Source organism: Narcine bancroftii, chromosome 1 (assembly GCF_036971445.1).
Source record: "Narcine bancroftii isolate sNarBan1 chromosome 1, sNarBan1.hap1, whole genome shotgun sequence".
Lineage (NCBI taxonomy): Eukaryota > Metazoa > Chordata > Chondrichthyes > Torpediniformes > Narcinidae > Narcine > Narcine bancroftii.
Genome location: NC_091469.1, coordinates 22,251,078 through 22,271,443, shown reverse-complemented (window position 1 = coordinate 22,271,443; position 20,366 = coordinate 22,251,078). Strand labels below are relative to the sequence as shown.

Genomic DNA, 20,366 nt, shown 5'->3' with positions numbered 1-20,366 from the left:
ACCTGGAACATCATTCATTTCTCTCCATGGAAGTTGCCTGATCTATTCAGTCCTATGGTGAAAATAATGAGCTGAGTTAATATTACAAGATAAATGACTGCAGATAGAAATAAATCTACTCTGAAGTTGTAGCATTCAATAATGATAGCTGCAATGTCTCCACAGAAAATGAGGCAATGTTTAAAGACCTTTGAAGCTTTACAGCTTCATTTGTTTTTTCAGTTCTAATGAAGGACCTTTGATCTGAAAAGTTGACTCTCCTCTTCCCACAGGCACAGACTGGCCTGAGTATTTCCAGTATTTTCTGTTTGTTGTAGATTCTGATCATGGCATTTTAAAAAAAAGTTAAGATATGATAGTGACTTGATCGTTTATTGATGATGCTTTGAAATTAGCATTGTCTTGCAGAACAGATGGCAGAACTTCCTAGTTCTACATTTTGTCATTAAAAAATAATGTTCAAAACAGCAGGCCAGGGAGTATCTTTGAAGTGAAAAACAGTTAAAGTTTCAGGAAAACACCCTTCGTTAGATATCCAGCATCTGCATTTTCTTTTATTTTTATTTCCTGGATCTTTTGCCCTTTTGAGAAGGCAGGAGGACCTGTTTTATTTCATTGACAGGGAGTGTAATGCTCCCTCCATACTCCTGGAGATCCTGTCTGGATTTTATTGTGCTCCAGTCTCAGGGGCTGAAACCCATGCCTTTCTGATGCAAGGGTAGAATTGGAAATGAGTAGGTAATACAAGAAGTTTTAGTTGGTGAAGAGAAATTTACTAATTATTCAAAAAAACCACAAAAGTGCTGATGTATTGATAGGTTGTTAACCTGAAATATTAACTGTGTTGACACCATGATCTGCTAAATATTTCCAGCATACTTTGCTTTTATAAATGTCCTCTTTTTTTTCTTTATATCACTTGATGAATTCCCATTTGTTTTGTGCCTGTACTCCAGTGTTATTTTCTGTGGAATATTGTTTTTGGAAGAGATGTTTAACTGAGCCACATTTGCCCACCTGAATGTAAAATATCCCTGCCTGCTATTTTAAAGAGAATTCAAAATTTATTTATTGCTATGTAATTAATACAGAAAATTTGTCAATGTTTGCTTACCATAATGGCACACAAAAGTACCATGTAGCCCAATGATTCCAACAGTAAGAAAAAGAAAAGCAAAAAAGAGTCCTTTCAGTGACAGTGTTCGTAGATATGCATCCAGCACTCCCACAACCTCTGCAGCCACACAGCTTCCTTTCTAATCCATTGATGAACACAAACTTCTACTTCTAAGCCTCTGATGTGATCAAAAGACTTTCCATGCCCGAGGCCCTTCGGTGTTTTCACAAATCCCAGTCTTGTTATCAGAGGATTTCTCCCAAAGGCCTGGTCAACATCTTGAACCGGCATCTCCAAAGCAAGTAATCTGCTCGTTGTCATGTACACAAAATACACTTTTGTTTTTCTTTGTTGCTGCTTTGGCCTTAGACTTCCCTGTCTAAAGCCACCTTCTCCTTTGTATCCTTTTCAACTCAGCATCTATATTTGTTGAGTATTCTTTGACTTCATTTTTTTTTTAAAAGATGCCTTTAAATTGTTAAAAGGATGTCATTGTGCTCTGATGTATCCCAGGGCCAAAATATAAATTCAAAGAATTCTGCAGGAAGATTGAGACAAACCAGTTGGAACTCAAAAGATTCTCTTAAAACTATTACAGTTTTTATTGATTATTATTAAAACTTTTAACTGAAATGCTTTGGACAAGACACATTTCGGAATTCAAAATTTTTCAATTAATAAAATAATAGTAATGACGGTACATTAAGTAATTGTGCTGATTTCAGATTTGCGCAAAATGAAGACACTCCACCAGGAACAAGGGTGTATCTAGGGTATGGCAGGCATGGTATGTGCCGAAGGGTGCAACTTGAAGGAGTAGGGCAGCCCCCCCCCCCCCACCCCCAGCTGAGTACCACTGTCCCGGACATATAAGCTCAGTACACTCATCCTCCTTCCTCATCCTTTTGTTCGCTCTCAGTTATACAACACCAAATACAATGTGGCAGCCACCAAGACCAGCTCTCGTGTAACTTCCTTGTTATCATTTATTTTGACACATTGGCCACTCCTGATACCGGCACTATTTTGCGTAGGTACGCCCCTGACTAGAAGGGTCTCTGGACAGGTGGTGGTATAAAAGTGAGATAAAGATGGACCATAAAATTACTAGCACTGAGACACGGGGATGGGTTGTGTCAACACATGTTTGGCACCGAACGCGAGCTTTTGTGTGCAGACGACATCCATGATAAAAAGTTTGGTTTTCAGAACTTTGGATTAAAAAAATCATGAACCTGTATTATAAGATGTTCCTTTTGTTTAATGTATCCTTTCTTCAATTTTGAATATTAGATAAGTCTTTTATGATTAGGAGTTGATGTTTTCCAGACTTGGGTAGTTCAGAGCTTTTAATACCATTGCAAAGGAAGAATTATTCGAAAATGTTGATGCATGATTTTTGATGTATAAAATTATAGGCAGGAAGTCAACAAAGCTATTCGTGTACATAAGAAATCAATTGAGGATCTACAAACCCTCCTGCCAAGTTTACAAAGGGAGCCTATTCAAGATGATATGCCCATCCAAAATCAGGTGTCTCTATCTTTGGAGAAAGGTAAGAAATTATAGTTGGCTTGAGGCATTAATTCAAAAATTAACTAAAGTGTTTCTCAGCTGCAATTTAAACATTATTTAATTTCATTCTGGACCATGATACCTTTAAGGAATCATTTGGACTGTAAGTAACAAAGTCTGTCTATGGAAAGAATATCTTCTGACTGCTGGTAATGACTAATCAGCGGAATAATTAATAACAGAGCACAACAGCACTGTACAGGTCTTTTTGCCCTTGATGTTGTGCTGACCCATCTATTCTTTAAAAAAATACTAAACCCTCTATCCTGTAACCCTCTATTTTTCTTCCATACATGTGCCTAAGAGTCTCTTAAATGCCCCTAATGTTTCAGCCTCCTCCACCATACCTGGCAAGGCATTTCAGGCACCCACAACTCTGCATAAAAAAACTTGCCTCTGATGTCTCTCCTAAACTTTCCTCCCTTCACTTTGTACTTGTGTCTTCTGGTGTTGGCTATTCCTGCTGGCTGTCCACCCTATCTATGCCTCTCCTAATCTTGTAGACCTCTATTAAGTCTCCTCTCTTCCTTCTAAGCTCCAAAGAAAAAAGTCCCAGCTCTGCTAACCTTGCCAATAAAACACTTTTCCAATCCAGGTAACATCCTGGTAAATCTCCTCTGCACTCTCTCTATAGGTTCCACATTCTCCTATAATGAGGTGATCAGAACTCAACACAATATTCTAAGTAGAGTGTCACCAGAGATTTGTAGAGTGGCAACATGACCTCTCTACTCTTGAACTTAATCCTCCTATTAATGAAGCTCAGCATCCCATAGGCCTACTTAACTATCAATCTGTGCAGCGACATTGAAAGATGTATAGATTTAGACCCCAAGGTCCTTGTGTTCATTCACACTCTTAAATAACTGACCATTAACCCTGTACTCAGCCTTCTGGTTGGTCCTCCCAAAATGCATCACCGTGGATTGAACTCCATCTGCCACTTTTCTGCCGAACTCTGCATCCTGTCTATATCCTTTTGTAACCTTCAACAATGTTCAGCTACATCCACAACTTCTCCAACCTTTGTATCATCTGCAAACTTACTGACCCATCCTTCTGCCTCTTCAACTAGATCAATTATAAAAATCACAAAGAGCAGGGGTCCCAGAACCGATCCTTGCGGTACTCCACTAGTCACTGACCTCCAGGAAGAATACTTTCCTTCCACTACTACACTCTGCTTTCTACCTGCAAGCCCATTTTTAAAAAACCCACACAGCTAAGGTTCCATGGTTTTCAAGACTTTCTGAATGCATCTCTCATGGGAGAGCTTTTCAAATGCCTTAATAAAATTAATGCAGACCACATCTACTGCCTTACCCTCATCAATTTCTTTTGTAAACTTGTTTAAAAATAAACTCAGTTAGGCTTAGGAGGCATGGCCTTCCCCTCGCGCAGGGCGCGGCCTTCCCCTCGCGCAGGGCGCGGCCTTCCCCTCGCGCAGGGCGCGGCCTTCCCCTCGCGCAGGGCGCGGCCTTCCCCTCGCGCAGGGCGCGGCCTTCCCCTCGCGCAGGGCGCGGCCTTCCCCTCGCGCAGGGCGCGGCCTTCCCCTCGCGCAGGGCGCGGCCTTCCCCTCGCGCAGGGCGCGGCCTTCCCCTCGCGCAGGGCGCGGCCTTCCCCTCGCGCAGGGCGCGGCCTTCCCCTCGCGCAGGGCGCGGCCTTCCCCTCGCGCAGGGCGCGGCCTTCCCCTCGCGCAGGGCGCGGCCTTCCCCTCGCGCAGGGCGCGGCCTTCCCCTCGCGCAGGGCGCGGCCTTCCCCTCGCGCAGGGCGCGGCCTTCCCCTCGCGCAGGGCGCGGCCTTCCCCTCGCGCAGGGCGCGGCCTTCCCCTCGCGCAGGGCGCGGCCTTCCCCTCGCGCAGGGCGCGGCCTTCCCCTCGCGCAGGGCGCGGCCTTCCCCTCGCGCAGGGCGCGGCCTTCCCCTCGCGCAGGGCGCGGCCTTCCCCTCGCGCAGGGCGCGGCCTTCCCCTCGCGCAGGGCGCGGCCTTCCCCTCGCGCAGGGCGCGGCCTTCCCCTCGCGCAGGGCGCGGCCTTCCCCTCGCGCAGGGCGCGGCCTTCCCCTCGCGCAGGGCGCGGCCTTCCCCTCGCGCAGGGCGCGGCCTTCCCCTCGCGCAGGGCGCGGCCTTCCCCTCGCGCAGGGCGCGGCCTTCCCCTCGCGCAGGGCGCGGCCTTCCCCTCGCGCAGGGCGCGGCCTTCCCCTCGCGCAGGGCGCGGCCTTCCCCTCGCGCAGGGCGCGGCCTTCCCCTCGCGCAGGGCGCGGCCTTCCCCTCGCGCAGGGCGCGGCCTTCCCCTCGCGCAGGGCGCGGCCTTCCCCTCGCGCAGGGCGCGGCCTTCCCCTCGCGCAGGGCGCGGCCTTCCCCTCGCGCAGGGCGCGGCCTTCCCCTCGCGCAGGGCGCGGCCTTCCCCTCGCGCAGGGCGCGGCCTTCCCCTCGCGCAGGGCGCGGCCTTCCCCTCGCGCAGGGCGCGGCCTTCCCCTCGCGCAGGGCGCGGCCTTCCCCTCGCGCAGGGCGCGGCCTTCCCCTCGCGCAGGGCGCGGCCTTCCCCTCGCGCAGGGCGCGGCCTTCCCCTCGCGCAGGGCGCGGCCTTCCCCTCGCGCAGGGCGCGGCCTTCCCCTCGCGCAGGGCGCGGCCTTCCCCTCGCGCAGGGCGCGGCCTTCCCCTCGCGCAGGGCGCGGCCTTCCCCTCGCGCAGGGCGCGGCCTTCCCCTCGCGCAGGGCGCGGCCTTCCCCTCGCGCAGGGCGCGGCCTTCCCCTCGCGCAGGGCGCGGCCTTCCCCTCGCGCAGGGCGCGGCCTTCCCCTCGCGCAGGGCGCGGCCTTCCCCTCGCGCAGGGCGCGGCCTTCCCCTCGCGCAGGGCGCGGCCTTCCCCTCGCGCAGGGCGCGGCCTTCCCCTCGCGCAGGGCGCGGCCTTCCCCTCGCGCAGGGCGCGGCCTTCCCCTCGCGCAGGGCGCGGCCTTCCCCTCGCGCAGGGCGCGGCCTTCCCCTCGCGCAGGGCGCGGCCTTCCCCTCGCGCAGGGCGCGGCCTTCCCCTCGCGCAGGGCGCGGCCTTCCCCTCGCGCAGGGCGCGGCCTTCCCCTCGCGCAGGGCGCGGCCTTCCCCTCGCGCAGGGCGCGGCCTTCCCCTCGCGCAGGGCGCGGCCTTCCCCTCGCGCAGGGCGCGGCCTTCCCCTCGCGCAGGGCGCGGCCTTCCCCTCGCGCAGGGCGCGGCCTTCCCCTCGCGCAGGGCGCGGCCTTCCCCTCGCGCAGGGCGCGGCCTTCCCCTCGCGCAGGGCGCGGCCTTCCCCTCGCGCAGGGCGCGGCCTTCCCCTCGCGCAGGGCGCGGCCTTCCCCTCGCGCAGGGCGCGGCCTTCCCCTCGCGCAGGGCGCGGCCTTCCCCTCGCGCAGGGCGCGGCCTTCCCCTCGCGCAGGGCGCGGCCTTCCCCTCGCGCAGGGCGCGGCCTTCCCCTCGCGCAGGGCGCGGCTGGTCGGGAAAACCAGCGTTCTTCAGGAAAATAGGAAAAAATGTTATGAAAAAGCAAAGCATAACAAAAATAAAATATAGGAAATAGAAGATAATAATACAGAGAAGAGAAAGAAGATGGCTTCCAAGAAGGAGAAAGTAAAAACAACTGGAAAAAAAGTAGAAAATTCACCGGAGAAGAAAGAAGGCCTTAACTGGAAGAAGGAACCGAGCGCGGTGATGACTAGGAGAGCTCGACGCTCGAGGTCAGTGCCTACCCTGCGGAGTCGCCACTCATCAGCCGAAGGACTGCAAAAATGTCTCTCATAGCCAAACAAAAGTGCGCAATCAAAGGAAAAAGAAGACAACGGCGGGAGGGGGGCTCAGCAGAGGAGCGAGCTGCCACAGCGTGAACAGCTGAGGGACGCCTGACACCAGGGCGCTCAGCTGGAGGACGAGGAAGACTGCAGAAGAAGGAGCAATAAAATAGGCGTGGGAGAGAGAAGGAGGGATGACCGACAAGAAGATCATCGTCAAGAAGCACAACAGATGATCAGCCCAGGAGGGGAGGACCAGCATGAAGAGGCCCAACAAAGAGATACAAGCAGCTCATCAGGAAAAACAGAAGAGACACAGACACAAAAAAGAGAAGACACAAACACAGGTACAGACACAGAAGAAGCCGAAGAAGACCAAGATCTTCACAGAGAAATAGAAGATTAAACTGATGAACAAAATATAGATAAAGTTTTTTTTGAAGAACAAATGAGATCACTAAAAGAATGGTGATCATTAGAATTTAATGCAACTAAAAGGAAAATTAAAAGAACAGAAGATAAAATGCAAAGGTTAGAACTGGTAATGACAGAAATAGGGAAAAGTGTAGAGAATGTGGAAGAGCAGGAAATGGCTGTAGAAATGGAAGTAAATGACTTAAGAGAAAAATTGGAAGAAAGTGACAAAAAAAATTAAAGAGACACAAGAGTTGTTATCTCAGAAAATTGCTATGTTGGAAAATTATAGTAGGCGAAACAACATAAAAATAGTGGGCCTGAAGGAGGATGAAGAAGGCACAGACATGAAGGAATGTATAAAAGAATGGATCCCTAAGGTCCTGGGAACGACAGAAATGCAGGAAGAAATGGAAATAGAAAGGGTACACAGAGCATTATCTCCGAAACCACAGGCATATCAAAAATCAAGATCCATCTTAGTAAAATTTTTGAGATACACAACAAGAGAAAATATACTGGAACGGGCAAGGAATAAAGTTAGAGAAGATAATGAATCATTGGTATACAAGGGTCAAAAAATATTTTTTTACCCAGACATAAGTTTTGAACTCTTAAAAGAGGAGTAAGGAGTTTAATACACCGAAATCTATTTTTATGGAAAAAAGGTTATAAATTCATGTTAAGACATCCAGCTGTACTTAAAATATTTATACCCGGGGAGCAAAACAGAATATTCTCGGATCCAGAGAAAGCTCAAGAATTCACAGAATGTTTGCAGGACAGGAGAAGAGATGAAGAGATGTAACAAGAATGAAGAACGGCGACAAAGTATATATAAAGATGTAAAAACAATGTATATGTAAAGAATTAAAGAAGGAAAAGAGAAGGGAAGAAAGGGAGTGGGGGGGGGAAAGAAAGGGAGCTTTGTGATATGTGTTTTAAAACAAAAAGTGTTTTCTGGAGAGGGCTGGATAGAGAGGAAATAACCATCACTGCTAAATCAGTTGACACTTGCGAACAAGGTCGCAATCCAAATGAAAAGGAGTTGTGGTTGCCCAGCAAGGGATAAGGGGCAACTCAGAGAGGGGGGGAACTTTTGGGGTTAAGGTATTAGTGGATGTGGGAACTGCGGGAATACGTTATGTCTTAAATGTGTTGTCGTACATTAAGTGTAATAAGAGAAAACTAAGATGAAAATGAGGAAAAGGGGGGTGGAAGTGGCGAATAGGTGGAAAAGAGGTGTAAGCAAGATATAAGATGGCCATGTTGAGCTATATGACGAAAACATTAATGGAATACATAACCAAATTAAAAGGAAGAGGCTACTAAATTTATTGAAGAAGGAAAAAATAGATATAGCACTTGTGCAGGAAATGTATCTAACTGAAGCGGAACATAAACTAAAGAGAGACTGTGTTGGACATGTAATGGCAACATCCTATAATTCAAAAGCTAGAGGTGTAGCCATACAAGTTAACAAAAGTGTACCAATCAAAATAGAGGAGGAAATAATAGATCTGGCAGGGAGGTATGCAATGATAAAGTGTCAGATATACTTAGAATTTTGGAATTTGTTCTATATATATGTATATGCACCTAATGAGGAGGATCAAAAGTTTATGCAGGAAATATTGTTGAAGATTGCAGACACACAAGGAAATATATTGATAGGAGGGCATTTTAACCTTAATTTGGACCCAATCTTGGATAAAACTGGACAAAAGACAAGTAAAAAGAATAAAGTAGCCAAATGTATGGTTAAATCAATGCAGGAAATGAAACTTATGGATATATGGAGGAGGAAACACCCAAGAGAGAAGGAATTTTCATATTATTCAAGTAGGCACAAAACTTACTCAAGCATTGATATGTTTTTGTTCTCAGCCCATATTCAAGGGAGAGTTTGGAAAACTGAGTATAAAGCTAGACTACTATCAGATCATTCACCCCTATTATTAGCAATAGAACTGGAGGACATCCCACCAAGAACATATAGATGAAGGTTAAACTCCATGCTACTTAAAAGACAGGAATTTAGGGAGTTTATTGAACACCAAATTAAAACATTTTGAAATAAACACAGGATCAGTGAAAGATAAATTTATATTATGGGGCGCAATGAAAGCCTTCATTGGACGGCAGATAATGTTATGTGACGAAGATGAAAAAGGATTACAATTGGGAAATAGAGCAGTTGGAAAGGGAGATAGTAAGTACAGAAAAGGAATTAGTAAAAAGGGATGATATATAGAAAAGAAGAGAATTGACGGACAAAAAAATTAAATACGAAACATTACAAACGTACAAGGTGGAGAAGAACATAATGAAAATAAAGCAAAAGTATTACGAACTGAAAAAAACACATAAAATATTAGCCTGGCAACTTAAAACAGAACAAGCTAAAACAACGATACTGGCATCAAGGAAAAAGGACAAACAAATTACATATAACCCAACAGAGATTATTGAGAACTTTAAGGAATTTTATGAACAATTATACCAAACTGAGAATGAGGGGAAATATGATAAAATAGAAGAATTTTTAGCTAAAATTGAACTGCCAAAATTGCAAGAAGAAGAACAAAACAAAATGATAAAACCATTTGAAATAGAGGAAGGACAGGATATACTAAAAAAGCTGCCGAACAATAAAACACCAGGAGAAGATGGATTTCCAATAGAATTTTATAAAACATTTAAAGAGTTATTAATTCCTCTTCTCCTGGAAGTAATGAACCAGGTAGACGAAACACAAAACTTGCCAGATTCATGTAAGATAGCAATAATTACAGTAATACCAAAGACAGGGAAGGATCCATTAATACCAGCGTCATATAGACCAATATCTCTACTTAACTCAGACTATAAGATAATAGCAAATTATTAGCAAACAGATTGGCCGATTGTGTACCAAAAATAGTAAAACAAGATCAAACTGGATTTATTAAGAAAAGACGAACAGCAGACAATGTCTGTAAACTTATTAATCTAATCCACGCAGTTCAAGGAAATAAGAAACCAACAGTGGTTGTTGCTCTAGACGCAGAAAAAGCCTTTGATAGAGTAGAGTGGAACTATTTCAGAAGTTCAATCTACCAGAAAAATATATAAATTGGATTAAAGCATTGTATAATGGCGAAGGTAGCAGTAAATGGATATGTATAAAGTCACTTTAAATTAAATTAAGTCGGTCAACTAGACAGGGATATCCACTATCCCCCTCATTGTTTGCCTTAGCAATAGAACCTTTATAGAACTGATAAGAATAGAAAATAAAATAAAAGGGATAAAAATAAAGGAGGAGTATAAAATCAGCTTATTTTCAGATGACATCATAGTATACTTAACAGAACCAGAAATATCAATAAAAGAATTACATAAGAAAATGAAGGAATATGGAGAAATATCAGGGTATAAGATCAACGGAAATAAAAGTGAAATGATGCCAATGACAATGAGTAAACCAGACTATACAGAATTTTAAAAAGAATCACCATTTAAATGGCAAGCACAAGCAATCTGATACCTAGGGATCAGGTTAGATAATAACTTAAGCCACTTGTACAAACTAAATTATCAACCACTAATAAAGAAATTGCAGGAAGACTTAGAACATTGGAAAGAATTACCGCTATCATTGATAGGAAGGGTAAACTGCATTAAAATGAACGTGTTCCCTAGGATACAATACTTATTTCAAACGTTACCAATTCCTTTAACAGAATTTTCTTTTTAATGAACTAAAGAGAATAATAAAGAAATTCTTGTGGAAAGGGAGGAAACCAAGGATAGTGTTAGATAAATTAGCAGTGTGGTTTGCAGTTCCCAAATTTTAGAAATTATTATAGAGCCCCCCAATTAAGGTATTTATCAGACAAGGGAAAAACCAGACTGGACTAAGATAGAACTAGATAAAATAGGGGAGAAGGTACCGGAACATATACTTTATAAGTGGGATGAAAAGCTGGTGCAATATAAAAACTCACTAGTACTGCATCATTTACACATGGAAGAAGATCCACTTAGACAGGAAAAAAAAGAAATGACCAAATACCAAAATTATTATTGATGCAAAATCTGCTAATCCCTTTTACAGTAGACGACCTTTCCTTTATAAAATGGGAAAGGAAAGGAATCAAAAGAAGAGAAAATTGTTTTTTGGGAAATAATTTATTAACATTTGAACAGTTGAAGTACAAATATAGAATAACTCATGGTACAATGTTTGCATATCAATTGAAAGCTTATTTAAAGGATTAATTGGGAAACAGCTTGAGATTACCTGAAGGAAGCAGCTTTGAATATGTGATTACAGACACAATGATAATTAAAAGATTTATAACCAACATGTACATTCAGCTGCAAGATAAGGAAAATGAAATAACCTATAAACCTAAGCAGAGGTGGGAAAAGGATCTAAACATAACTTTTCCCATACTTCAAATTTTTATCTTTTTGTTCTGGAACTATGAAGAATACAATAAACACAAGGTTACGCATGTTACAGTATGTTTGGTTACATAGGGAATATATTACTCCTCAAAAAATTTTTTAAAATGGGATTCAACATTATCGGATAGATGTTTCGCTGTAAGAAGGAAATGGGAACAACATTACATGCAACTTCTGCATGTACGAAAGTGAATACACTTTGGGAATAACAAAATCAGATACTAAATAAAATTACAAAAAATAACATAGCAAAAAAACCAGAGATATTTTAAGTAACATAAGAAGTAAAGAATTAGACTTCAAATTGGATAAAGTGCAAAAAAAAATCATTATGATAGCCTTAGCGATAGCAAAAAAAAATGTATAATGTCAACTTGGAAAATGGAAGAGAGCATGAGTGCACAGCAATGGTACATGGAAATGAATAAATGTATTCCATTGGAAAAAAATAACATAATTAAAAAAAAATAAAGTCACAATGTTTGAACAAATTTGGAAACCATATATGGAACATATCAGAGAGAGCTTGCCTACGACCTCCATCCCCTAAAATGAGGATGAAAATGATAAGAAGACAAAATGACTAGATTCAGTGTGTAATAAATAGATGATGCATTTTTGTTGTTTATTTTCCTTTGTGTGAAGATATTGTATTGTATATGTTGAATATGGGTTTTGGAGGAGGGTGAATAGAGGGGAGGGAGGGAAATGGGGGAAAAAAAAGGGGAGAAAAGACCACTGTGTAAATTTAATGATAAACATTTGAACATATTTTGGTTTATAGTGTGAAAATTAAAAAAAAATTAAAAAAAAAGAGGCCTGGCCTTCATTTCACAGAGGCCTGGCCTTCCTTTCACAGAGGCCTGGCCTTCCTTTCTCAGAGGCCTGGCCTTCCTTTCACAGAGGCCTGGCCTTCCTTTCACAGAGGCCTGGCCTTCCTTTCACAGAGGCCTGGCCTTCCTTTCACAGAGGCCTGGCCTTCCTTTCACAGAGGCCTGGCCTTCCTTTCACAGAGGCCTGGCCTTCCTTTCACAGAGGCCTGGCCTTCCTTTCACAGAGGCCTGGCCTTCCTTTCACAGAGGCCTGGCCTTCCTTTCACAGAGGCCTGGCCTTCCTTTCACAGAGGCCTGGCCTTCCTTTCACAGAGGCCTGGCCTTCCTTTCACAGAGGCCTGGCCTTCCTTTCACAGAGGCCTGGCCTTCCTTTCACAGAGGCCTGGCCTTCCTTTCACAGAGGCCTGGCCTTCCTTTCACAGAGGCCTGGCCTTCCTTTCACAGAGGCCTGGCCTTCCTTTCACAGAGGCCTGGCCTTCCTTTCACAGAGGCCTGGCCTTCCTTTCACAGAGGCCGGGCCTTCCTTTCACAGAGGCCGGGCCTTCCTTTCACAGAGGCCGGGCCTTCCTTTCACAGAGGCCGGGCCTTCCTTTCACAGAGGCCGGGCCTTCCTTTCACAGAGGCCGGGCCTTCCTTTCACAGAGGCCGGGCCTTCCTTTCACAGAGGCCGGGCCTTCCTTTCACAGAGGCCGGGCCTTCCTTTCACAGAGGCCGGGCCTTCCTTTCACAGAGGCCGGGCCTTCCTTTCACAGAGGCCGGGCCTTCCTTTCACAGAGGCCGGGCCTTCCTTTCACAGAGGCCGGGCCTTCCTTTCACAGAGGCCGGGCCTTCCTTTCACAGAGGCCGGGCCTTCCTTTCACAGAGGCCGGGCCTTCCTTTCACAGAGGCCGGGCCTTCCTTTCACAGAGGCCGGGCCTTCCTTTCACAGAGGCCGGGCCTTCCTTTCACAGAGGCCGGGCCTTCCTTTCACAGAGGCCGGGCCTTCCTTTCACAGAGGCCGGGCCTTCCTTTCACAGAGGCCGGGCCTTCCTTTCACAGAGGCCGGGCCTTCCTTTCACAGAGGCCGGGCCTTCCTTTCACAGAGGCCGGGCCTTCCTTTCACAGAGGCCGGGCCTTCCTTTCACAGAGGCCGGGCCTTCCTTTCACAGAGGCCGGGCCTTCCTTTCACAGAGGCCGGGCCTTCCTTTCACAGAGGCCGGGCCTTCCTTTCACAGAGGCCGGGCCTTCCTTTCACAGAGGCCGGGCCTTCCTTTCACAGAGGCCGGGCCTTCCTTTCACAGAGGCCGGGCCTTCCTTTCACAGAGGCCGGGCCTTCCTTTCACAGAGGCCGGGCCTTCCTTTCACAGAGGCCGGGCCTTCCTTTCACAGAGGCCGGGCCTTCCTTTCACAGAGGCCGGGCCTTCCTTTCACAGAGGCCGGGCCTTCCTTTCACAGAGGCCGGGCCTTCCTTTCACAGAGGCCGGGCCTTCCTTTCACAGAGGCCGGGCCTTCCTTTCACAGAGGCCGGGCCTTCCTTTCACAGAGGCCGGGCCTTCCTTTCACAGAGGCCGGGCCTTCCTTTCACAGAGGCCGGGCCTTCCTTTCACAGAGGCCGGGCCTTCCTTTCACAGAGGCCGGGCCTTCCTTTCACAGAGGCCGGGCCTTCCTTTCACAGAGGCCGGGCCTTCCTTTCACAGAGGCCGGGCCTTCCTTTCACAGAGGCCGGGCCTTCCTTTCACAGAGGCCGGGCCTTCCTTTCACAGAGGCCGGGCCTTCCTTTCACAGAGGCCGGGCCTTCCTTTCACAGAGGCCGGGCCTTCCTTTCACAGAGGCCGGGCCTTCCTTTCACAGAGGCCGGGCCTTCCTTTCACAGAGGCCGGGCCTTCCTTTCACAGAGGCCGGGCCTTCCTTTCACAGAGGCCGGGCCTTCCTTTCACAGAGGCCGGGCCTTCCTTTCACAGAGGCCGGGCCTTCCTTTCACAGAGGCCGGGCCTTCCTTTCACAGAGGCCGGGCCTTCCTTTCACAGAGGCCGGGCCTTCCTTTCACAGAGGCCGGGCCTTCCTTTCACAGAGGCCGGGCCTTCCTTTCACAGAGGCCGGGCCTTCCTTTCACAGAGGCCGGGCCTTCCTTTCACAGAGGCCGGGCCTTCCTTTCACAGAGGCCGGGCCTTCCTTTCACAGAGGCCGGGCCTTCCTTTCACAGAGGCCGGGCCTTCCTTTCACAGAGGCCGGGCCTTCCTTTCACAGAGGCCGGGCCTTCCTTTCACAGAGGCCGGGCCTTCCTTTCACAGAGGCCGGGCCTTCCTTTCACAGAGGCCGGGCCTTCCTTTCACAGAGGCCGGGCCTTCCTTTCACAGAGGCCGGGCCTTCCTTTCACAGAGGCCGGGCCTTCCTTTCACAGAGGCCGGGCCTTCCTTTCACAGAGGCCGGGCCTTCCTTTCACAGAGGCCGGGCCTTCCTTTCACAGAGGCCGGGCCTTCCTTTCACAGAGGCCGGGCCTTCCTTTCACAGAGGCCGGGCCTTCCTTTCTCAGAGGCCCGGCCTTCCTTTCTCAGAGGCCCGGCCTTCCTTTCTCAGAGGCCCGGCCTTCCTTTCTCAGAGGCCCGGCCTTCCTTTCTCAGAGGCCCGGCCTTCCTTTCTCAGAGGCCCGGCCTTCCTTTCTCAGAGGCCCGGCCTTCCTTTCTCAGAGGCCCGGCCTTCCTTTCTCAGAGGCCCGGCCTTCCTTTTTCAGAGGTATACTGACTATCCTTTGGTAGACTGTACTTCTGTAAATGGCTCATAGATCCTATCCTTAAGAATCCTCTTCAATAGTTTGCACACCACTGACGTAAACTCAGCGATTTATAATTCCAAAGGTTGACCCTATTACCTCTTTTAAACAAGGGGATTACATTTACCATTTTCCAGTGCTCTGGCACATCCCCTGGCAGCTAAAGAGGAGTTATAGATCATCGTTTTTGCCCCAGCTATCTCTCCTTCACTTCTGGGCTGTACTGCATTTGGCCCCAGGGATGTACCAGTCTTAATGTTTTTAAGAAGATCCAACACTTCCTCTTCTTTAATCTTAACACCATCCAGCACACAAGCCTGTTCTATTCCGACACCCTGGTCAAGGTCCTTTTCTCTTGTGAATACTAAAGCAAAATATTCATTTAGGACCTCCCCAACCACCTCTGCCTCCAGCACATGTAGCCTCCTTTATTTATCCTTTAGTGGCCCCACCTTCATTCTCTTCATCTTTCTGTTCTTCACATACACATAGACTGCCTTGGAATTCTCCTTCATCCTACGTGCCAAGGCCTTCTCATGCCCCCTTCGAGCTCTCCTTAGACCTTTCTTAAGTTCCTTCCTGGCTACCATATACTTCTTATGAGCCCTTCCTGTTTCCAGCTTTCTATGTCTAATTTATGCTTCCTTGTTCCTCTTGACTGGCTGCTTCACTTGTTTCATCAACCATGGTTCCCTTTTCCTACCACCTTTTCCTTGTCCCAATGGGACAAACCTATCTTGATCCCAGCATAAGTGATCCCTAAACTTCTAACTCATTAGTTCTGTGCTTTCTCCCTTGAACATCTGTTTCCAATTTACTCTCGCTAGTACCTGCCTCATCCCATCATAATTAGCCCTTCCCCAATTAAACACTTTCCTATTTTATCTGCTTTTATCCTTTTACATAGCCATGCTGAAGTAAAATGCTCCCCCACTGAGAGGTCTGCTGCCTGACCAAGTTCATTACCCAGAATTAGATTGAGTTTGGCCTCTACTCTTGTTGGCTGGTCAATATACTGTATCTGGAATTCTTCATGGACATATCTGATAACTTTAGCCCCATCTATCCCTCTTGCAGTAAGGAGATGCCAATCATTGTTAGGGAAGTTGAAATCACCCATAACTACAACCATGTATTTCCTCCACCATTTCAAAATCTGCCTGCTTATCTGCTCCTCTGTGTCCCTATTTGGGGGCCTGTAGACTACTCCCAGAACAGTGATTGTTCCCCTCCTTTTTTTGACATCCACCCACACTGATTCTCTGTACCTGTTATACTATCCCTGATCAGTAATGCTACTTGCCCCCTTCCCCCCCCCCCCATCCTATTCCTTTTAAAACACTTAAACTTTGGTACCTGTATCAGCCAATTCAGCCCTTCCTTCATCCAAATCTCTGTAATGGCCTCAACTGGCAATGGAAAAAAAAACTATTCGATTTGATTTTTAAATGCAATATGGTTCTCTTTCCACAAATATTATCTAAAATGCTTAGTTTTTTTCAGCATTTTCCATCTTGTTTTTTATATATCATCTTGATTCAGTATTTTTCTTTTCTTTTACAATATTGTTATTTTTATAAAGGAATACATACAAAAAAGATGCATAACAATGATACAACTGTAACAAAGTAAGCAAACTTACTATAACAAAAGATTTTTTTATTATGCAACACTATTAATTCAAAGATAAAGTAGAAAAGAGAAGGAAAAAAACCCAAAAATAATAAAAATAATTTTATAATCTAACCCCAAACCATTCCAAAGTTTAATGGTTTATTTAAATTAAAAAATAAAAAGAAACTCAAATCCACGAGAACCACAGATTGCTCATCATTGCCATTAAAGATTATGAAAATAATTCCAAAAGGAGCCCCAAAGATTTGAAAATTTTAAATTTAAAACACTTGTTGAACATCTAATTTTCTCCACAATTAATAATGACATCAAATCATGTAACCATTGATTATGAGTGGGCGGGGCAGCATCTTTCCATCTGATCAAAATAACACGTCTTGCAATGAGAGGCAAAAGCTTATATATGACATTGAGATGCAGACAAATTCACTATCTTTTGATCAACCCACCTAAATAAGGCCATTAAAGGATCTGGTGTTAGGTTTACAATAATAATTATTGATAAAGTACTGAAGACCTCTTCCCAGTATTTGACATGGGTTGAACAAGAACCGAAAAAATGAATGAATGAACTGTACTCATTCTTGCATCTGTCACAATAAGAGCTAATATTAGGATAAATGCAAGCTCACTTAATTTTTGACACACAGGTCTATGCACAACTTTAAACTGTAGTCATGAGTGATGATGTGTTAACCAATTTAAAAATAGAGTTCCAAGAATCTTCAAAAATTGAAATATGGAGATCCCTGCTCCCATGTCTTTTTAATTTTATCTAATGAAGCTTGCCTTGATTTCAGCAAAGCACCATATACAAAAGATATTAACCCTTTCTCAGATGGTTGTAGATTGTAAATGGCCTCCATCAAATTCATGATGGAAGCTTGAAAAAGATTTGATAGTCGAGAATGGAAAAAGTCCCTAATCTGCAAGTACCTTTAAAAAAAAAAAAAAGAGAATTTGGTAAATTAAATTTGGTAGAGAGTTGTTCAAATGTAGAAATATTATGATCAATAAATAAATCATAAATACATTTAATACCTAATCTGAACCATTCCTGAAAGGAAGAGTCCATCAAAGAATGTTAACAAAAGTTATTTGACAGAATAGAACTAAAAAGAAGAAACCTTTGGAGTCCAAAATGTTTTCTAAACAGAAATCAAATCCTAATTGTGTGTTTGACCACAAGATTATCAATCTTTTTGCCATTAGGAAAAGGCAAAAATGCTTCAAGTATTGAAACAATAGAAAATTTCTGAGTCAAATTAATCCAAGCTGGACTGCCTATTTTATTATCATAATATAATCCAAAATCTAATGTAACAAATATTAACAGCCCAATAATAGAACCTCCATTCTTTGAGATTTTGGAGATGGATTTTATTTAAACGAGGACATTTATATTTCCAAAAGTATGATGATATAATCGAATTAAATGAGTCAAAAAAAATGATTTAAGAACAAAATTGGAATAGCTTGAAAAATATATTAAAAATTTGAGTTAAAAAATCACTGAGATAAAGATTTCTTCACCTGATTTCACAGAGCAAAAAAAATTCCTTAAACAAATGTTTGTGATTCTTTGTAATTGTTACACCAACATATGTAAATTGGCTTTTAGCAATCTTAAAAGGAAAAGCAGTGTGTAAAGGATCTGAAGTGTTTTTTTTAAAGTTTACTCTTTTGTAAATTTATGTCCTGAAAATTGATCAAATTGATGGAGTAATGTTAATATAGCAGGGATTGAAGAGTTGGGATCAGGTACAAAAAGTAAAAGATCATTAGCATAGAGAGACTTTATGGATCAATCCTCCCCTTAAAAAAAAAATAAATATATATATATATATATATATATATATTCTGCAATTCTCTAAAGGCAATAGCCAAGATTCTAAAGCCCAATTAAACAACAAAGGACTGAGAGGACAACCCTGCCTGGTCCCATGATAAAGTTTAAAAGGTTTTTGACTTCTACCCACGCCAACTCAGTGAAGCTTCCTCCTTTTCTATAGCCATGATACTATCCCTGACCAGTAATGGAACTCCGCGTCTCCCCTACATCCCCTCTCACCTATCCTATTCCTTTTAAAGCACCTAAACCCCAGTACCTGCATCAGCCAATTCTGCCCTTCCTCCAATCAAGTCTTTAGCCCCTTTCATACTTGCATCCCAGTAAATTGGCCGTTCCATGTCCCAGGATAGGAATGGGGGTTTGGTCTTTCACACTAGACTACTCCTAACTGGGACACTGAACGCTTTCACACTTGCAAGGGTTTATCCCTGGTGTTTGGTCTGTCTACCTTTAATAGGAAGTGCCTGCAATGCAATTGCCTGTTTCGCAATTGCCTGATCTCAATGCCGGCATATGCAGACGCCGGGGATTGTACTTGGGTTCGAGGCTGGCAATGTCTGGCATGAGATGACATCATCTGATGCCGGCATTGAGCAGATTTTGCTTCCACACTTGCCACTTTAAAGGCTGAATGGCGTTTGATTCCTGGGATCACTGACAAGTGTGAAAGGGGCTTCTGTAACAGCCACCTTTGAATTTGATTTCAGTCTGGTGAATTGTGTTTTATTTGATCTGCTCAATTTTTAAATGTTATATGGTGTAGCGGCAGCTCCACTGCTCCTGCAATAACACACACAACCAGACGGGTTGAGCTCAGTGAGCAGACTGGTTTATTGCAGGCTGCTGGGCTGTACTTATACTCCCAGCCCGGACCTGGCTGAGAACGGTGCTGGAGGGCGCTGACATCACCCGGGCGTCACGTGGTCTCCCAGCGCGGGCTTCTGACCCCCATGGTGGGAGGAAGGGAAAACCCCTGACGGCGCCATTTTGGCCGGCTGCCCCGTCGCGTTGCTTACAAGTGGGGCCGGTTTGCATGCCTAGTGGTGAACCGCCACAATGGTTCTCTTTCCACAAATACCATCTGAATTGCATAGTTTTTTCAGCATTTTCCATTTTCTGTTTTTTTTTTAAATATATCATCTTGGTTCAGTATTTTTAATCTTATGTGTATAATACCTGTTGGGCAGGTCCCACCACCTTGTAATTAACTGCTCATTAACACATCTCTTGACATATTCAACACGTTCCCTCCCACACCGTATCTCCTAATTAGCTTACATCTTTCTGTCTTTCCCACTTTTGAAGGATTGCAGAACTGAAATTTCATAAGCCCCTTTCACACTTGCCAGTGATCCCAGGAATCAAATCCCAGTTGGCCTTTCAAGTAGCAAGTGCGAAAGCAAAACCTGCTCAATGCCTACGTCAGATGACGTCTTCTCATGCCAGGAATTGCCAGCCTTGACCCCTAGTACAATCCCTGGTGTCGAGATCAGGCAAGTGTGAAATGGGCAATTGCATTGTAGCCACTTCCTATTAAGGATAAACCCTTGCAAGTGTGAAAGCTTTCAATTAGGAGTGGTCTAGTGTGAAAGGCCAAACCCCATTCCTATCACGGGACACTGAATGGCCGATTTACTGGGATGCAAGTGTGAAAGGGGCTATATAGTCAAAAAGCCTGAGTGTAAAGGTGGAGGTTCTCTGCCCTCGTGTCAGCAGACTTACCTCCATGAATGCACCCTGGGCAGTTTCAAGGCACTGATTGCAATCTCTCTCAGAGGAAGGGTCAGCAGAGGAGTGCAGCGCTCCGCCTCCGAGCATGAATGTAACCCTGCTGCAAGCATCTGGCTTGGGGCGAGCTAATGACTGCGGTGACTTTGTCAGCCTGCAATCCATCTAACTCACCCTTCTCCCTCCATGACACCCTCAGGACAGGCGGCTGGCAAGACAGCAGGGGCCAGACCATCAGGGTCAGGGGGGCGGCCGAA

At 45.4% G+C, this 20,366-nt stretch overlaps 1 protein-coding gene across 1 annotated transcript in view; it reads left to right on the top strand.

Annotated features, from left to right (window-relative positions):
- The window catches only part of trmo (tRNA methyltransferase O), a 41,960-nt gene that overhangs the window by 753 nt on the left and 20,841 nt on the right, over positions 1-20,366 (top strand). Inside the window, exon 2 of the mRNA XM_069921828.1 lies at positions 2,536-2,672. Within this exon, the coding sequence (XP_069777929.1) occupies positions 2,536-2,672 (137 nt within the window). The remainder of the gene's footprint in view (positions 1-2,535; positions 2,673-20,366) is intronic.